This window comes from Cyprinus carpio, chromosome B1, assembly GCF_018340385.1.
Source record: "Cyprinus carpio isolate SPL01 chromosome B1, ASM1834038v1, whole genome shotgun sequence".
NCBI lineage: Eukaryota > Metazoa > Chordata > Actinopteri > Cypriniformes > Cyprinidae > Cyprinus > Cyprinus carpio.
Window position 1 is genome coordinate 4,287,858 of NC_056597.1, and position 19,961 is coordinate 4,307,818.

At 39.2% G+C, this 19,961-nt stretch overlaps 1 protein-coding gene across 7 annotated transcripts in view; it reads right to left on the reverse strand.

The window, feature by feature from the left end:
• The window catches only part of cntln (centlein, centrosomal protein), a 129,106-nt gene that overhangs the window by 29,626 nt on the left and 79,519 nt on the right, over positions 1–19,961 (reverse strand). For all 7 annotated transcript variants that reach the window (XR_006153693.1, XR_006153692.1, XM_042716308.1 and 4 more), the window contains exons 15-16: positions 2,547–3,028; positions 1,486–1,561 (exon numbers count right to left, since the gene is read on the reverse strand). Coding sequence is in view for 5 of the 7 variants with exons in the window: in XM_042716308.1 (XP_042572242.1) it covers positions 1,486–1,561; positions 2,547–3,028 (558 nt within the window). In the remaining 2 variants the exon portion in view is untranslated. The remainder of the gene's footprint in view (positions 1–1,485; positions 1,562–2,546; positions 3,029–19,961) is intronic.

Here is a 19,961-nt window from a genome sequence, read left to right on the forward strand (position 1 = left end):
AATTTCAAGGTGAAGAGCATAATTTTTTTTAACTATAAATAAGCTATTTATAGATTGATTCTGTTCAAAAGTGTTACAACTTAGGCTCTGAGGATACAGCAACATTGCCTCAACCAATTACGTGATCTTAGGCCCGATCTTTGACTTCATACTAAAGCTTTCTGTTTGAATCACTTTCAGAATGTTTTTTTTCTTTCTTTCCAGCTGATGAACAATAACAACATTAACGGTAAATCAGAATTCACCCTGACTGTAAAAAGCTAAACCATTTAAAGCCAAAGACAAATTGATCACAGTTTATATTGCTTGCTAGTCAAGGTGGGAAGGTTTTATTATACTGTACCATGTTCAATATGGCACATACCACAAAAAAAAAAAAAAAAAAAAAAAGTAAATTACATATGTTCAAAATTATATGCATACATGTATATATGTACGTGTTTTAGAAATGTTTCTAATTACTTGTCTCTCATGCTCATTTGAAAAATAATTCTTTCTACCTATTTTCTACCTATAATATAATAATTATTTTTCTATTTCTTTTCCTTGTATCTCTTCATAGACCCTATATTAACATTAGCAGCTTGTAAACAAAAAACAACAACAAAACAAAAACAATAGAATACCTATGTGCACTTTAAGAAGCTGTGTAAAGCCAGCCAATCGGATTAGATCCTGCCAGATCGAGAAACTGATTAGATGGAAACTTGGTCTGAATCAAAAAATTGCATAGTTATAGAGTATTTTAAAAAAAAATGTTTTATATAGTTAGGAAATGTGTTGCATAAATATAATCAATTTTTTATGTTGTCATTGTCATGTAACTTACCAGCATCAGTTGCATTGATTTACTGCCATTTACAAATCCTCGCCCATGGCCTCATGGGATAGTAAAGTGACCATTGGATGCGCACTTAAGAATCTTGCCGGAAACATTAGGTCGCCCCTGAATAATGTTTTTTTGTCTACTATATAGTAGGGAAATATGCAATTTCAGACACAGCTTAGTTTGCAGCATGCAGTCTGTTTGGATGACAAGTGGCAGACTAAGAACATTTGCAGGAAATTTCAGTTATACTTTATTTCAAGGTGTCATTGTTACAGTGTAATTGTGCAAATAAGAAGCAAATAATATTAATTAACAACATGTACTTACTATAGGATTAGGGTTGGAGTTTGGCTTAGGGTTAGCTGCTTGTAATTATGTAACTTACTGTTATTACTGTAGTTAGTACATGTAACACATAACAAGGACACTAAAATAAATTCTTCTTGAAACCTTTCGTCATTATTTTTGGTTAGGTGTGCAGAAATCACCTTTAAATGTCTTTCTTATGAATCTGTTGACTATCTTGTTGAAAACAAAATATACTGATTTGTAGGCAAATAACAGTTATTTAATTTCAGAAAAAAATCTTAAACAGAAGAAAAGCTTGCGAATATTGCAAGGTCCTAAAAATAATACAAACATTTTGTGTAACAAACCTTAGTTTTCCTTGAAACTCGTCGAGCTTGCACAGAATATTGACTTTCCAGGCTGTCAGAGAACTCTTCACTGTCACTGCAGAGATAAAGTTGACTTATTTACAAAGATAAAGAGATATATTGGGGACTACTATGTGCCATTCCATAGCATTCACATGAGAGAGGTTAATTAGCAGAAAAGCAGACAACCCAGAAACTTAAACATCCATGTGTGGTGTGTAACTCAAACTGTTGAGGCACAGTTGGGACACTTTAAACGCTCCGGCATCTCATACAAAAGCCTCTTGGAGACAGATTTGGAAACCTTCCAGCATGCTGTTCTGTTAGTAGTGGTGCATTTGGGTGAAATAAATCTGAACTGGTATCATTGGAAGTCATAATACCATCCATCATGCCATAAACTCTAATGCAGGAGGTTACATAAAACTTTCATGAAATAATTACTGAAGATTTCTGAGGATGTTAAACAGCTTGTAGACATCTGGTAGAGAGCCGACTAGAGTCATTCAAAATTTATCCTATTAAATTAGATAAAATATAGGAAGAGGATGAGAGAAGGGGACCATAACTGAATAAGAGTGTCACAGGAGGAAAACTCAATTGATTGGCCAGAGTTTGCCTAGGACTCCTCCTCTGTCAGTGATGAATATGCAAAGGAATCACAAATTAAATTAACCTGCCAAACTGTCAATTTCGGGGCTCATGACGTTGGGAAAATGGCATTGGGCAGAAAGTGAGGTGCTGCGGGCGGGTTCAGGTGCTTCTTGGCACCGGTTCAACTCCGCTGCTCAGAGGTGGCTAATTGTACATGCAAATTTCAGTCAATAAGCTCCTAGCAAGACATCCCAGGATAATTCAAAGGATCTGATTTTTTTCCCTCTTTCTGCCCCCCCTTGCTCTTTTTTCTCTTTTGAATACCAACTAGACAGAAGCTGGGATTCAATCACCCGTTTGCTTGTGTTTTTGCATATGCGTGCTGTCCCTACAGTCAGAAAAATAATGAGAGTGTGAGAGATGGAAAGCAAGAAAGAGACAGGAATAGTGAAAGGTGGGGGAAGTACCTGTCTGCGCTCATGTCCTCCCAGTCGTCCTTGGCGGGACTGTCCATCCTGTATAGCGCCGAGCGCATGCGTGTTCTGCTGGAGGCGTCAACCCAGGGTGCTTTGGACCTGATCTTGTTGTTTGCCAGAGTGGCGGCTTTTGCCCTGCGTTTAGCTGCGGACCGATGGAAATCTCTCTCTGCTCGAAGGACTCCTAGTTCCTGGCGGAGCTTAAGCAGTCTGCGCCTGGCCTGGGCGGCAGCTTTCATGGCCTCCTTTGCCTGTCTCTCAAAGCTCTGCATCTGAGCCAGCAGTCGGTCCCGTTCTTCTCTGGCCTGGGTCTCTTCTGCCTCCTTGCTTTTCTGCAGAAGCTGCACTCTGGCTTGCAGATCACCCTGCTCTCCAGCCAGAGCACCGTTCGCTTCCTGTAGCGCCCGGTTCTTTTCTCGCAACCGCACAATCTCGCTCTCCAGAGAGACCATTTGACTTTGTAACTGCTCAATCTGTGGGAGTACGCAGAGGCACATGCATAGAAAATTATCACCTCATCTTTTCAAGACATTTGTACTTTAAACTCTCATTTGGCCATTATGGAGAGGGTCCGTTCTGGGGCAGGCAAGCAGGCACTCAGTGATTCCCCCCAAATTTGTTACTCATGGCTAAACATAAAAGAGGGCCATTTAGGCAGCTTGTCAAATCCTGGTGGAGGGTGTGAAACAGAGGAGGGGATGCCTGCTGGGTGTATACCCCCAGGCAAATCGCTGCCTTTTATTTAGCACTCTCGCAGTCATACTGCCGCAGCACACCACCTTTCAAACAACATTAGGCCCCTTTACGGTTGGCTGACAACGACTCACCCCCCTCCCACAACTCCATCAAAAATTATTTCATTTATAATGCGTTTGCAGGAGTACATAAACAGCAGTCTGCCCCCGTGGGTTATTAAGTTTAACATGGTGCTTGTCATTCGGTAATAAAGGCGATGACAGCCCCCATTACACGACCATATGGCAGCTGCTGGCACCGCTCACAATGCCATCATCTGCTCCGAATTATTCTACAAACCATTTCATTCCTCTGCTCAGAATGTTCCCTCAGTCCTCACCAGCCCCTCCAGCAAGAATCAAGCTAAATGTTGCTTTAGGGGAAGTCAAGTGCTTCTGAATAGAGTGTGAGCTTGATTTGCTCAGGCTAAATACTAATGACAAATGATTAGCTTGTGTTAAATGAGTGAAGGGCCCGCTGTCAAACACCAGCAGAGTCAGCGAATGCAAACAGAGCAGTTTAGTTTCATTCAAATGAGTCTTAAGGGTGTTGTTGTGCTGTTGAGGGCTTAAATGAGTGATACATATTATAGGAAGACAGGTGGCTTTTACTGCTGTTTTACTTTACTACATTCTTTTTTATTTTATTTTTTCTGAGCACACCCGTTGTTATAAACTGTTATTTTGCATGACCTCTATCCAGTTTTAGACCAATGAGCTCTGCATGTGACCTACTTGCATTAGTTTTGAATAGTTACATTATGTACTGAAATAAAATTCTTGCCCAAAATCAAAACCAACAGCATGGGACACAAATCAAAAACCAAAACTTGAAATTAGACTTTAAAATCTTCAAACAATTCTAAATATTACTTTTTTTTGATTGCACTTGTTCCTCCTTCAGGTTCGGTTTGTATCACGGGTTTTTTTCGGTATGGTTCGGTATGTGCTATGTTTAGGCAAAAACTATACTGTCAAATAAAAATAAAGAAAATAAGAATACTCTAACTACAAGCAACAACACAAATAAATACAATAGAGTAAAGATACAAATAAAATAAACAGTGATTTTTTTTTTTTTAGGTAGGTCTAACATTAGTTTTCAGGTACAGAAATTGAATAAAGTAATGAAATGTAAAACAGCATTATATATTTGACTGTATAAATTAAAGTTACAAAAGCTATTCAATCAAGAGTAGTGAGTGATTTCTCTGTTGTTGCTGTTTGAGTAATATTAAGAAAGTGCTGTCACTTTTAGAGTATGCACTGATCCAGTGCACTGATACATTACGTTCAGCTGGCTATGTCTGCTATTGGATACTTACCAAGACGGGCATTTTGACATAATCTTTGTGTGAATTTGTCCATCTTAACACAATACTTCAGCGAAAGCTTAATATTTGCGCGCGTTCTGAGGCACGCTTCGGATGAGCGCACGCACAAATCTCACTGTGTGCGGGAGCTCACATCCTCTGGCTCTTAAATGTTTAAACTGGCAAAGCTTAAACAAGTTTAGCTTAACAGATATCAACGTGTGCTATTCAGGTCTACCTGTGCGTGCGCGTTATCAGCACTCGGGTGATGACAGAATAAATGCTCATATTCCAGCATACTGAACAAGAGTGAATGGCCTGTCCAGGTTTTTTTTTTTTTTTTTTTTTTTTTTTTTTTTTTTTTTTTAAATCGCTGTTGTTGTAATGTATTGGGAAGCCAGAATGCGCATCCATCGACAGAAACATATATTAGCCGAACCCTGTTTGTTTTACGTGTTATTTATAGCAAACTATATTACAGCGTTGTCAGATTGAACTGTGGTCCATGCTGAATGGTTTGATTTTTTTTTACATGAACCGTTCCACCCCTAATATTCATATATTTGTATATGGAGAGATTTTTGTTGCATTATTCCAAATCAATAGATTTTGATCCAAAAATAAATGTAAAGAGATTAATAATAATAATAATAATAATAATAATAATAATAATAATAATAATAATAATAATAAAACGTTCACAAATAAATACGAGGCACACAAATAAATCTAACAAAAAAATTAGATTTTTTTAAATGTTTTAAACAAACATTAATTAAATTCACAAATAAATAAAATGAGATTTGCTAAATTAAAAACATTAACAAATATTCATCTTTTTATGTCACAAACACAACTTTACCTGCCATTTATTTATGAATCGCGTTCTGTACATTTTGAGATCGCTGCATGCATTTGTGGATTGCTTCCTGTACATTTGTGAATTGCTGCTGAAACATTTCTAGTGACCAGATGGCCTGAAAAATCCACAAACGCATAGACTCCACCCACAGTCTACTCGAGCCAACCAGATAGCAGCCACACTTCACTGACCAGTCATAGCACATTCTCGCTATGACAAATCACATTTTTCTTTACAATCATGGCGGGAACAGATTCATTTACTTGCACCACTGTAAGAAACTGCATTCTTTGGACACTTTGTTCAAAATAAACTGAAGAGCTTTAAATGACTCGCGATGGCGCCGCACACGGCTGTTTCAGTGCTTGGCTCTCTAGTGTTTGTACTGTTTTTGTTCATTTTCCCTGTTCTTTGTTTATCAAACATGATCAGTTTCACCAGGGATGAACTGCTGAACATTCGGCAGAACACACCACAAAATCTTTTACCAGATTTCAATTATTCAGACGTTTTACTGAACATTGTAGTCGGCGGAGCAGCTGCGCTGATCAAGCGCTTCAGGATGCGCAGACAGGGGAAGAGAGCCGGCGCGCTCGTCAAGCTCAGAAAGCATGGATTTTGAACGCTGTTGCCTAGCGTCCATCTGGCAAATCTCCGCTCTCTACCCAACAAAATGGATGAACTTCTTATGCTCTCCCGGACAAATAAAGATTTTTTCACAATCTGCTGCTCTGTGTTTCATGGAAACCTGGCTGAATGACGCCATTCCGGACAGCGCATTCCATCTGCCCGGTTTTCAGCTGTTTAGAGCAGATTGTGACGCAGAATCAACAGGGAAATCGCATGGTGGCGGGACATGCTTTTACATCAATGAATGGTGGTGTACAGATGTAACTGTTAAAGAAGATGTGCTGTTCAGATCTAGAAGTGCTCTTCATTAACTGCAAGCCGTTCTATTCGTCACACAAGTTTCACTTGTTCATTCTTGTGAGTGTTTACATTCCTCCACAAGTACACGTGAGCTCCGCTTTACAGAAACTCACTGATCAGATCACAGAGACAGGACAACAACACCCGGACTCGGTTTTAATCATTCTTGTGAACTTTAATAAAGCCAATCTCTCATGTGAACTGCCAAAATACAGACAGCATGTTACATGTCCCAACAGAGACCGTAACATATTAGATCACTGTTACACCACAATAAAGGATGCATATCACTCTGTTCCACGAGCAGCTTTGGGGCTGTCTGATCACTGCCTGGTTCATCTTATACCAACCTACAGGAAAAACATAAATCTGTTAAACCTCTAGTAAGCCTGTAAAGAGATGGACCCACGAAACAGAGCGGGCTTTAAAAGCCTGTTTCGACCTCACTGATTGGAGTGTTTTTGAAGTTGCTACCACCGATCTGGATGAATTCACAGAGACTGTAACATCCTATATTAGTTTCTGTGAAGATATATGCATTCCTACCGGGACTCCTTTAACATTCAACAATGATAAGCCATGGTTTACAGCAAAACTCAGACATCTTTGTCAGGCCAAAGAGGATGGCTACAGAAATGGGCACAGAGTCTTGTACAATCAGGCCAGGAACACACTGAACAAAGAGACTGAACAAAGAGTGGCTAAAAGCACCTACGCTAAAAAGTTGGAAGATCAGTTCACATTCAATGACTCAACTTCAGTGTGGAAAGGGCCGAGAGCCATCACAAACTACAAGACACCATCCCCCTGCACTGAGACAAATCAACAACTTGCTAACGACCTAAATAAGTTTTATTGTAGATTTGAAACCCCCCACACCCGTTCTGACCATCTCTCTACACAACCGTTAACACCTCCTGCAATCCCCCTCTCCCCGGCTCCTGCACTTCAAATCAGTAAGGATGATGTGCGCCAGGTCTTCAGGAAGAATAAAAGAAGAAAGGCACCAGGCCCAGATGGTGTTACACCAGCCTGTCTGAAAACCTGTTCTGACCAGCTGGCACCCATCTTTTCACAGATCTTCAACAGATCTCTGGAGTTTTGTGAAGTCCCTCCCTGCTTCAAATGCTCCACCATCATCCCCATTCCAAAGAAACCCAAGATAACAGGACTTAATGACTACAGACCTGTGGCTCTAACGTCTGTCGTCATGAAGTAATTTGAAAAACTGGTTCTGGCTTATCTGAAGGACATCACTGGGCCCCTTACTGGACCCCCTGCAGTTTGCTTACCGAGCAAACAGGTCCGTGGATGATGCAGTAAACATGGAACTGCACTTCATCCTGCAACATCTGGACAAAACAGGGACTTATGTGAGGATCCTTGTGACGAGTGGGGCGGGGCCGAGAGCCGTGGGAACGGAGCAAGGCCGGTGGAGTGATTGGGAAATGAGCGACACCTGCTCCACTCACCGGTCTCGAGTCCCACAGGGTGATTGGGAGGATACAAAAGAGGAGCGACGACAGTGAAGGACGAGAGAGGACCAGGCCTGGGTTTTATTTTGTGTTTGGTTTTTGTTTGTGCGCGGCAGTTGTCCGTGAGGGTCTGTCACGCTGTTTTGTGTTTATTTTGTAATTAAAGTTTTATTTGCGTGTCCGGCGGTTCCCGCCTCCTTCCTCCCGTGATTATGGAGTTTTTTTATTTTTACACTGGTGACGAAACTCTGGAGGAAGGAGTGACGCACTGCCGAAGATCCCTTGCCCGCTGGGGTGAATCCGCGGTGCCATCGGGCAGGGCGTAGCAGTCTGGCGCCATTTTCTCCTCTCTCTCGTCTCTGTCGCTCCTCATCCTTCCATCTCCTTTTGGGGGGGGGGGGGGGTTGGGCTGAGGGGTGAGTAGAGTGCAGTCTAGTGATACTGGGGAAATTCATGTTAAACAGCCGCTCCACCAACACTGGTGCACCTCAGGGATGTGTTCTCTCCCCACTGCTCTTCTCCCTGTAAACCAATGACTGCACCTCTAAAACCCCTCTGTCAAGCTCCTGAAGTTTGCAGATGACACTGGTCATTGGTCTCATCCAGGACGGTGACGAGTCTGCTTACAGACAAGAGGTTAAGCAGTCTGGTGCAGTCTTAACAACCTGGAGCTGAACACGCTCAAAAACACCAACTGAACAAAGAGACTAACAAAGAGTGGCCTAAAAAGCACCTACGCTAAAAAGTTGGAAGATCAGTGCACATTCAATGACTCAAGCTTCAGTGTGGGAAAGGCCGAGAGCCATCACAAACGACAAGACACCATCCCTGCCTGCACTGAGGCAAATCAACAACTTGCTAACGACATAAAGTAATTTTAATTGTATATTGTGAAAACCCCCCACAGGTGCCCGTTCTGACCATCTCTCTACACAGCCGGTAACACCTCCTGCAATCCCCCCCTCTCCCCGCTTCCTGCACTTCAAAATCTTGTACGGATGATGTAGCGCCAGTCTTGTTCTAGGAAGAATAAAAGGAAAGAAAGGCACCAGCCCCAGATGGTGTTACAACACCCTGTCTGAAAACCTGTGCTGAACCAGCTGGCACCCCAGCTTTCAAAAAGATGTTCAACAGACTTCTGGAGTTTGGTGAAAGGCCCCTCCCTGCGTTCAAATGCTCCACCATCACCCCATTCCAAAGAAACCCAAGATAACAGGACTTAATGACTACAGACCTGTGGGCCTCACGTCTGTCGTATCATGAGTAATTTGAAAAAACGGGTCTGGCTTATCTATGACATCACTGGGCCCTTGACGTGGACACCCTCAGTTTGCTTAACCAGCAAACAGGTTCCGTGGATGGGCGATTAACATGGAACTGCACTTTCATCCTGCAACATCTGGACAAAACAGGGAACTTATGGGATGTGATCCTTGTGACGAGTGGGGCGGGGCCGAGAGCGTGGGAACGGAGCGAGGCCGGTGGAGTGTTGGGAAATGAGCGGGACACCTCGACTCACTCACCGGTCTCGAGCTCCCACAGGTGAGAGATGGGAGGATACAAAAGAGGCAGCGACGACAGTGAAGGACGAGAGAGGACCAGGCCTTAGGTTGTTTTTTTTGTGTTTGGTTTTGGTTGGTGTTGTGGGCGCCCGGCAGTTGTCCGTGAGGGTCTGTCACGCTGTTTAGTGGTTTATTTTGTAATTAAGAGTTTTATTTGCGGTGTCGGCGGTTGTCCCGCTCCTTCCGCCCCCCGTGATTATGGAGTTTTTTTAGGTTTTACACTGGTGAACGAACCTCTGGAGGAAGGAGTGACGCACTGCCCGAAGATCCCTTTGCCCGGGGCGGGGTGATCCCGCGGTGCCATCGGGCAGGGTGTATGTAGCAGTCTGGCGCCATTTTCCCCTCCCTCTCTCTCGTCTCTGTCGCTCCTCATCATTCCATCTCCTTTTGGGGGGTGGGGGTTTTGGTTGGGCTGCGGGGTGAGTAGAGTGCGTCTAGTGAGTACTGGGGAAATTCATGTTAAACAGCCGCTCCACCAACACTGGTGCACCCTCACGCTGGGATGGTTTCTCGCTACCCCACTGTACTTCTCTCCCTGCCTAAGGTAACCGATGACTGCACCTCCCTAAACCCCTCTGTCAAGCTCCTGAAGTTTGCAGATGACACATACAGTCATTGGTCTCATCCAGGACGGTGACGAGTCTGCTTACAGACAAGAGGTTAAGCAGTCTGGTGCAGTCTTAACAACCTGGAGCTGAACACGCTCAAAACAGTGGAGATGATAGTGGACTTCAGGAGAAACCCCCCTGCACCCCTCCCCCACTCACCATCATAGACAGGACTGTGCAGCTGTGGAGCCATTCAGATTCCTGGGAACCACTATTTATCCAGTAAATCAGTTATTGTGTAATGTTGCTAATTGAACATAAACAATATCTGCAAAGCTACGAAGCTGAAAGTTCAAAGCAAACAGACATATTTAAAAATTCTGGCAGGTAATGCCTACAAAAACAGCTGGTAGGGACTACAAGCAGATACTTCCCGGGTTTTTGATGTAACAAACCCAGATAAACCCCACCCTCAAGAAAAGGCAGCAAAAAGGGGGCGAGGCCATGCTGCCCTGCTTTAGAGTAGAAGAGAAAACTGAGGTGCACATAAAAATCTATTCATACAGGATATGAATCGCGATTCTGTCATCTAACAATTCTAATGGATTCACAAGTTTCAAAATTAATGTTCTAAAGCACGGATCTTAATACTGTTTATTGCACCCCCTGCTCTGCATACACTCTGCATCTCTCTCTCTCTCTTGCTCTCTCTCTCATTCAGCTCCAACAATGAACTGTTCCAATTATACACTTATTTTCACATAGCTATGAGAAGCGTAAGACATGGACACGTGTGCAGTTGGCAAACTGTATTAAAGCTTTAATCATAAACATAAGCAGTAGCATTTACATATAACAGTGTATCTAAAAGTATGAGACAACAAGCAAAAAACATAAGCCTACCATTAAAAGCAGTGCTTGCACTGCATGATCCTCTTCAATAATATCCTCTGTTTCTCAATCGGGCTCAAACTGATAAGCGATATTAACCCTCTGGAGTCGAATAACACGGATACGAGTTTTGTGGCATATTCTCCTGATAAGACCGAAAATAACTGAAATTACACTTTCAGTTTTGATCGTACAGATAAGAGCAATACATCAATAGAATCTGTAAAGTGTCTACTTTTATTTGTATACACACATACAGTAGGTGGCCACCACTTTTTGCCACCACTGCCGCGTCTGCAAAGTGCATTTGCAGCTTTTGACCGCAGAGTGGCGCTTTAACCACAAGTTATCAAACAAACGCATCAAAGCACATTTTCGCAAATAGCCGTCAGCTTTGCCTAGCCAATGTGTTACATTTGACGGCTGCAGTCGGGGAAAATGAAAGAAAAACACTGTAGTTAAAATACTGAATATTCACAGATGAAAGTTTAGTACGTTATGTGCGCTATTCGTTACCTGTCCTTTATTTTGACAGATAACTTCTTGGGAAAAAGATATCTGTCTGAACACTAATTAAGAAATTGTCCCGTGTTTTATGAATTATTTCCTTTATTTTAGTAAAACGTGAGGCACTGTATAATTTTGCTCCCATTATTTAGGTGTTACTAAATTAAGAAACAAATAAATTAAACCTGCACGATTTAGCTAAATCCTTGAAACTCTAAAGAATGGACGGATTAATAAAATGTCCTCATGTTTAAACTCAAGTTCTCTCATTATAATCAACAAAATGCACATGATTTAAAAGAGAGCTTCATTAATTGACCACTTTAGTGATTTTAAAGGGAGCCTTCTTTACTTGCTTTCATACAATTTTAAATGCTGCCACATTTAAATGCAGAAGTGTATCTTATTCATTAAAATATCAGAGTGCAAGATTTGTGCGGCGCGCATGATGCTGAGTGCGACGAGCAGCATTTATTCTTTTTTGTTTGTTTATTTTTTTTTTATTACATTTAAATCTTGTTTGGTTTTATTTTGGATAATTGCATGTAAAAAAAAAAAATTTACTTTGTAATGCATATGCAAAATGTGAAACTTCCATCTTATTCGCAGTCTATACCATTTTATAATTATTTGTACAATAATATTTAACTTAACCTGCTTTATATCTTTATTATTTAATGCAAAAGAGATTTATTAAAACAAGTTATATGAGTCATGCATCCGTTTAATCAAGAACAACTAATGATCAACGAATTGGAGCGGCATCAGCCATTAGATCATTTTAAAACGTCAAATAGCCTTCAATTTACAGGTTATAACGGCATCTGTCTCGGTTGTAGAGTTATGAAGATTATTTTTTAATGTGGATCCAGTACTGTAACTGAAAAGAAATGTGGTCTATTATTATTCATATTCAAGTGTTTGTGCGAAAATTATTACAGGCATGCATGACAGGGAGGTGCCCTTGAGATCATCTGAATTTTTTTCTGATTATGAAATAACTTAAAATTAGGGGCATCAAATACATGCGACATACAGTATATCACGCAAGCTTGAAATGTCTACTTTTGATGAAACCAATCACCAATTCAATTCAAAACAAAAGCAAGATGAGACTCTGTGTTGGCAGCTAATATTGACACTACTACTATATATATATATATACATATATACATATATATATATATACATATATATATATATATATATATATATATATATATATATATATATATATATATATATATATATATATATATATATATATATATATATCACAGCGCCTGATTTACTAAAATAAATATCCTTAGAAATAATGCAGTTGGCACAAGAAAGTAGCCTAAATAAGAAAGTTAAAACACACCCTGTCTACCCAGGCCGTGCCGGCGCAAGCGCGACAAAAGTAAGGCCTCATTATAATCAGTGATGCTACACTGGATCGCGCGGCCGCGACTGCGGCACGACATCCCTGACAGTAAACTGCTTCTTTCTCTTTATGAGTTACTGACACAGAGTTCAAATGTCTTGTGTAGACACTAGACAGACTCAACCTTTTGCAATGCGGTGGTGTCGAGTGCGGTGTTGTTAGGGTTCGGTGTTGATATGGCAAGCAAGGGGGGAGTTGATTGCTCATTTGGAAGAGGTTTGTTTGGAATATGTAATCGTTGGTATATTTCTAACTAACATCCTTCATTTATCATGGTCTCGTTTGTATTTGGCCAGTTTGGAGAAACCCTCACCAAACCTGACCAGCCAGGCGTTTGCGATCACAGGAACTTGTATACAAATGCGGATGGGTGACTTATAAATGGAGAGATGGCTCCCAGATGAAGCAATGTAATGTTTGGTTGCCCAACACAAAATTAAAATGGCTGAATGCATAAACTGTATTTTTTTCTGCTCTCAAACCTAGTCTAAATAAAACAATTTGCAACTATTACTGCTGTTACACTTGTATACAAAACTTTGTATTAATTTACATTTATTTATTTATTAATAAATAATTAAAATGTCTCCTTCTTCACAATTATTAGGCTACTTCTGCCTGTGTTTTGTGGCAAACTTCATGCATGTGCTTGATGGCAGGAATATATTAAGGCTCATTATGTATTATAGATGTTAATATAATATAAGCGTCGCGATTAGTTGAATAATGACTTAAATGAACGACTAGGCTACTAGTAACTAGAAACATTGTGCGTGGGGGGCAGACCTATTAAATACCCTCTAGACATCTCTGTTAAAGTTAAACAAATACATTAAGAACAAATGTTTTTGTCTCTTTGGCTTGGGTCTTTGTCTCTCTCTCTCTCAGAAGCCTCATCTGTCCTGAGGGGAAAAAAAAAACATATTATATTGTAATGTGTATTACTCTGTATGCAGTTAAAAAATGACAAAAAGCCAAGGCAAACGAATTTGTCCTGGCCCCGCCCTAAACCTGCTTTGCAAGTTTAGATCCCTCATAAAATACTGTCATATGAAGGCAAGGGTGCTTACCTTTATTTCCAGCCTCCACAAGCTATACAGAATTAAACCCCCAACCCCCTCCAGCTGAACTGAATTCTGGTCCCTTCTTATTTTCTTAAAGAATAAACACTTGTTTTCTACAAAGAATAATATATTTTCTTAAAGAATAAAAGAGAAAGAATCACAATTAGCCCTTATTTTCAATTTCTGAAGTTAATTGGCAACCCTAATGATAATGTAATTATATTTTGACTCCCCTGACAGTGGCACCTTCCTCAAAAAAACTAAAACAAAACCGCAGTTGTAGGAGATATGCTAGCGAATAATAGATTTTAAAAAAAAGAAAAAAGTGTGTGCTTGGTTTCCGAAATGGAAAACGAATACAGCTTGTTATCACACTGTAAAAAATTATATGATGAAAAGTCATGATAACATATTTTTAAGTTAGGCTACTTTAATTCATAGAAATAATTTAAGCAATTTAAAGCTTTTTTTTATACTAGATTCAACTTGTTTCACAATACTATTAAACTGACTTTAAAATCTCAAGGAGTTTGTAAGTTGAAACGGGTGAAAATGTCACAGTGCATGTTAAATAGCCTAAATGAACTTTGATTGCATGTTACCATGAAACTAACAATATAATTTATTGTTTTTAAAATTAACAGTTCCTGTATAAAATGTGATATTTGTGATGTTGCCCATTTTAAGTTTAACTATTATTCATTAGGTAAAATAGTCTTTGTAGTTCACGCGTTTCAGTATTGACGAAAAAAAAATGTGGACTGCTGCTCATGCGGAATGGCACAGTGAACAGCTGCACTGTTTCTAATGAATATACGCGCGTGAGGCACCAGCGCGATCAAACAGCTGAAACAGAAAATATTCCATTTTTGGTCACACAGTAAAGGCATAATTCAAACCTGCAAAGTGTTAGCAGTTTGAAAAATCAAGTATAATAGCAGAGTTATTAAGAATTATTTCTAAATGCTGGACCGTTCTCATTTTGCTCTGCATATGGAACCTGAAGGATTATTTATTTATTTATTTATTTATTTTTACCAAGAATGAACCGAAATTAAGACATTTACCTTTTAATCCGTGCGTGTGTGTGTATATATATATATATATATATATATAATATATATATATCTATATATATATATATATATATATATATATATTAGGCATATATATGTAATGATTGTTAAATAACAATAGCATGCATAAGAGCCTTTGTGTAAAGGTCTTCCTTTTAATTTTTAATGCGTAGACTGTAGCCTAAGACTATCCCACGTCTTGAAAATAACTCACTGTAAATTTTCTAATGGTTTTTAAGGATGTTACAATGTTATTTTATAATGTTGTTGTTTTACTTCGTCCTTTCATCTCCGTTTACAAACCAGTTTGCAATCCGTCTTTGCGCCACCTGGCGGCAGTTTCGCGAATGATTTTAACACGCGACTGACTTGCAGTTGACGCCGCGGCCTTGCGGCAGTGGTACACGCGGCGATATTACATATTCTGGTTGTCCATCTACTGTAATAACAACAAAACTTTGTGCATTTATAAAATAAAGAAAACAAACAGTGCGCTGTCTGCTGCCTTGGTTCTGCATGATCTTCATTTAGAAACGCGTCATTAAAATTAACTGTAGCTCAGCAAATACTCAACACAGAGACATGAGAGATAGATCTATAGAAAGCTTGACATGTCTACTATTAAACTGAGCAAGTTTTAAACAAATATTCTGTGATAAAGTAATCCATAAGAAAACAACGCAATGTCCAGTCTTTCATGTCTCCCTTCATTATATCTAATGTGACCATGCCCACGCGCCGAGCGCGCTATTGATATTGTAATCATCTACATGCTCGCGGCGGGTAAATGCCCATACAGCAAACAAAGCAGCGACACTGTACTTGCGTTTTTTAAATGTTACTGTTCACTTCGCGCTGAGAGGAATAAGACATAATTCACCTCAATAAGACCGCTGAGAGGAATACGATTTGGATTACCTCAGAAAGAAGAATGAAGTGGCTTGACCCAGAGATCATAAACATGAGTAAGTATTCTATTTGTATTAGTTTTCATATAACTTGTACACATTTTACTAGTTAGACTTTTTCCAAAATATAATTCTTGACTAAATGTATAATCAAGTGAAACATTATGAAGTTTCATTTACATCACCTCAATGTTTCATGATGCCAGGATGTTTTTTATGTTCTAACGTATACTATAGACAGCAATACGATATAAAAGTAATAAAAGGTATGTGCCAGGTATGTGATGTTTATTTATATATTTCAACATACACAATTCAAGTCAAAACTTTTGAACAGTAGGATTTTTAATGTTTTTGTAAAGAATTCTCCTCTGCTGACCAAGCCTGCATTTATTTGATCCAAAATACATAAAGTTGCATTTGCTAAAGCAGTAATATTGTGAAATATTTTTACTAGTTTAAATAACTTACTATTTTAAAATATTTTACAATTTAATTAATTCCTGTGAATAAAGCAAAATTTTCAGCATCATTACTCCAGTCTTATGAATGAATGAATGAATGAAGGAATGAATGAATGAATGATGCATTTATATAGCGCTTTATTGTGTACTGTTTTACACCCAAAGCGCTCTTTTACAATCATGTGGGGGGGTCTCTTCTCAACCACCACCAGTGTGCAGCATCCACTTGGACAACGGTGCCAGTGCGCTCACCACACACCAGCTACAGGTGGAGAGGAGAGAGACACAGAGCCAATCGAGTGGTTGGGGATTATTAGGAGGCCATGATTGACAAAGACCAAGGGGGCAATTTGGCCAGGACACCGGGGTTCACCCCTACTCTTTTACGAGAAGTGCCATGGGATTTTTAATGACCACAGAGAGTCAGGACCTCGGATTAACGTCTCATCCGAACAACGGTGCTTGTTGACAGTATAGTGTCCCCATCACTACACTGGGGCGTTAGGACCCACACAGGGTGAGCACCCCCTGCTGGCCTCACTAACACCTCTTCCAGCAGCAACCTAGTTTTCCCAGGAGGTCTCCCATCCAGGTACTGACCAGGCTCAACCCTGCTTAGCTTCAGTGGGCAACCAGTCTTACCCCAAGTGTAACAATATACACTATACCATTCAAAAGCTGGGAGTCAGTATATATAGAAATTAAAACTTTTATTTAGCACACAAGTGATGATAAAGACATTTATCATGTTACAAACGATGCTGTTCTTTCAATTAATCAAAAAAAAAATATATATATATATAATAATAATAAAAGTTTTTTTTTTTTTTTGAGTAGCAAATCAGAATATTAGAATGATTTCTGAAGGATAGTGTGACTGGAGTAATGATGCTAAAATTTCAGCTTTGAAAGTCAGCTTTGATTGTTCCTAATAAACTGTTTAACTGCACTCGCAAGTGAATCTCAAGTTATTTTGTGGGATAACTAATTATATTCTAAATAAATTACAAACATAAAAATATATAAATTTATTTTGTCCTCACATTCTTTATTGTAACGCTTCCCTCTCAGTCACACACCTGGCTGAAATGCTAATTATGCAGATCATTATGCAGGCCTTTGTCTTCTCATGTGTGAATCACACAAATATTCATGGTCAATCACGCCTACTCACATACGCCCTTTCGAAACAAAAAGTGTCTTAGAAAATTTAAATCAATCTATTGTTTTCTGTGAGCGAGTAAACAAGATGATTTTCACATCATTTTGAAGCAAAAATTCTAGGCTACATGGGTCCATGTTTGACAGTCTTGTGAACAGATGTTCTCTAGGTGTTTTATTGCCTTATTTCAGTGACTTCAAAATTGTAGTTTTTCACTAACCACGCATAAACGTTGTTTTCTCAAAAACACAATCATGTACATACATACTATTTACATATTATTGTATCCCAGTTTTTACTGATTACAGTGTTATTAGACTTTAGCCATGTATATGTTTATAAGAAACTGAAAAAAGCACAAAAGTCAGGGGATGTCAAAACTTCTCTAGGCCCCCAAAACCCCTTAGACCCCAGAGGGTTAACCAATGAATATCTCGTCTTACATTTAGCCTATATGCATTTATATTTGACACGCCTTTAAACAAATTTAAAAAGAACCCATGCATATTTTTTCTCTCCAAACAATGTCAAACATTTTGTAATACATTTTAACGCTTAAAAATGTCATTTATAATGCTTTATACAATAGATCGCTAGATCCACATAGATGAGGTTGAGTCCAGTTATGTATTAGTGAGTTACTTACTGACACTTTTTGGTCCATCTTGAATAACATGATGCTTCTATGAATGCGTTTGCAGTATATCCAGTATAGTGCTGGTCCCATAACAGAGATGTAAAGTGCTGTTCTCTGACTTTTTCAAATGCACGTAAAATGTAATACTGTGGCTTGGTGGACAAGACCACAGGAAACAGATGATTCTTCTGCACAATCTGACTTTGCTGCAGCCTGGAATTGAACTGCTGGTTTCGTCTGGCCAGAGGAGAACTGGCCCCCCAACTGAGCCTGGTTTCTCCCAAGTTTTTTTTCTCCCTTCTGTCACTGATGGAGTTTTGGTTCCTTGCCGCTGTCGCCTCTGGCTTGCTTAGTTGGGGACACTTCATTTACAGCGATATCCTTGACTTGATTGCAAATTATTGCACAGATACTATTTAAACTGAACTGAGCTGCATGATGACATCACCGAATTCAATGATGAACTGCCTTTAACTGTCATTTTGCATTATTGACACTGTTTTCCTAATTATTGTTGTTCAGTTGCTTTGACGCAATCTTTTTTGTTTAAAGCGCTATATAAATAAAGATGACTTGACTTGACTTGATACAAGGTCTAGTGGTCCAACAAAATCCAATTTTAAACATCTTTTACAGTACCAATTTTTATGGCCCTTATTTTTCCTATTTGAGCCAATACAGATGAATGAAGTTATTTCAGGGCGAGACCGCCCTGATTGTAAATCAATGTTTTGGTAAAGCATTGGTTATAGCGAGAACATGCTACGATTGGTCCGCAAAGTATGGCTGTTATCTGATTGGCTTGTGTAGACAGTGGGTGGAGTCCACATATTTGTGGATTTGTCAGCATGCGCTTGCTTCCGCTTCATGTAAACAACGCATGCGCATGAGGGTAATTAATCACGGATTTAAATTTTTTTGGGTGATCTAACCCTTTAATGTTAATCTATACATTTTTAGCACTTTAAACGGTTTACATGTATACTAGTTAATAGAAACAAACATTAATTAACAATGAACATAGATAACCTAGATTAAAGATTAATAATGAACACAAAAATAGATTAATAATGAACACAAAAAAGTTCATTATTTTGCTTACCGTATTTTCCGGACTTTTTTTCATAGTTTGGCTGGTCCTGCGACTTATAGTCAGGTGCGACTTATTTATCAAAATTAATTTGACATGAACCAAGAGAAATGAATCAAGAGAAAACATTACCGTCTACAGCCGCGAGAGGGCGCTCTATGCTGCTCAGTGCTCCTGTAGCATACCCCTGAAAACATTAACTGAAAACAACTGAAAACGGTTAACTGAAATATTAACTTAAAGACAACTGAGAAAGACTGAATGCAAACAAAATGCCCCCAAAAGAAAATCATATTCTACAGATTACAAACTGCAGGTAGTAAAATATGCAGCCGATCTGATAGGTTACAGGAGCACTGAGCAGCTTAGAGCACCCTCTCGCTGCTGTAGACGGTAATGTTTTCTCTTGGTTCTTGGTTCTAAATAAAGGCGACTTATAGTCCAGTGCGACGTATATATGTTTTTTTCCTCGTCATGACGTATTTTTGGACTGATGCGACTTATACTCAGGTCCGACTTATAGTCCGAAAAATACGGTACATGCATAGCTATAATTGAGTGGGTTTTTACAAAGTCGAGCAACTGTATTCACCTGTCTATATGACAATGTATATTTTGAACATATGAAAGATTAATTGGACATCATACATCTGTCTTTTGGAGGAAAAATTATTACTTTAGTTTAAATTAGTTGACATTACTGTTAAAAAATTTCAATTAGTGTTATTGATACTTATGTATTAAATAATGTTATCAA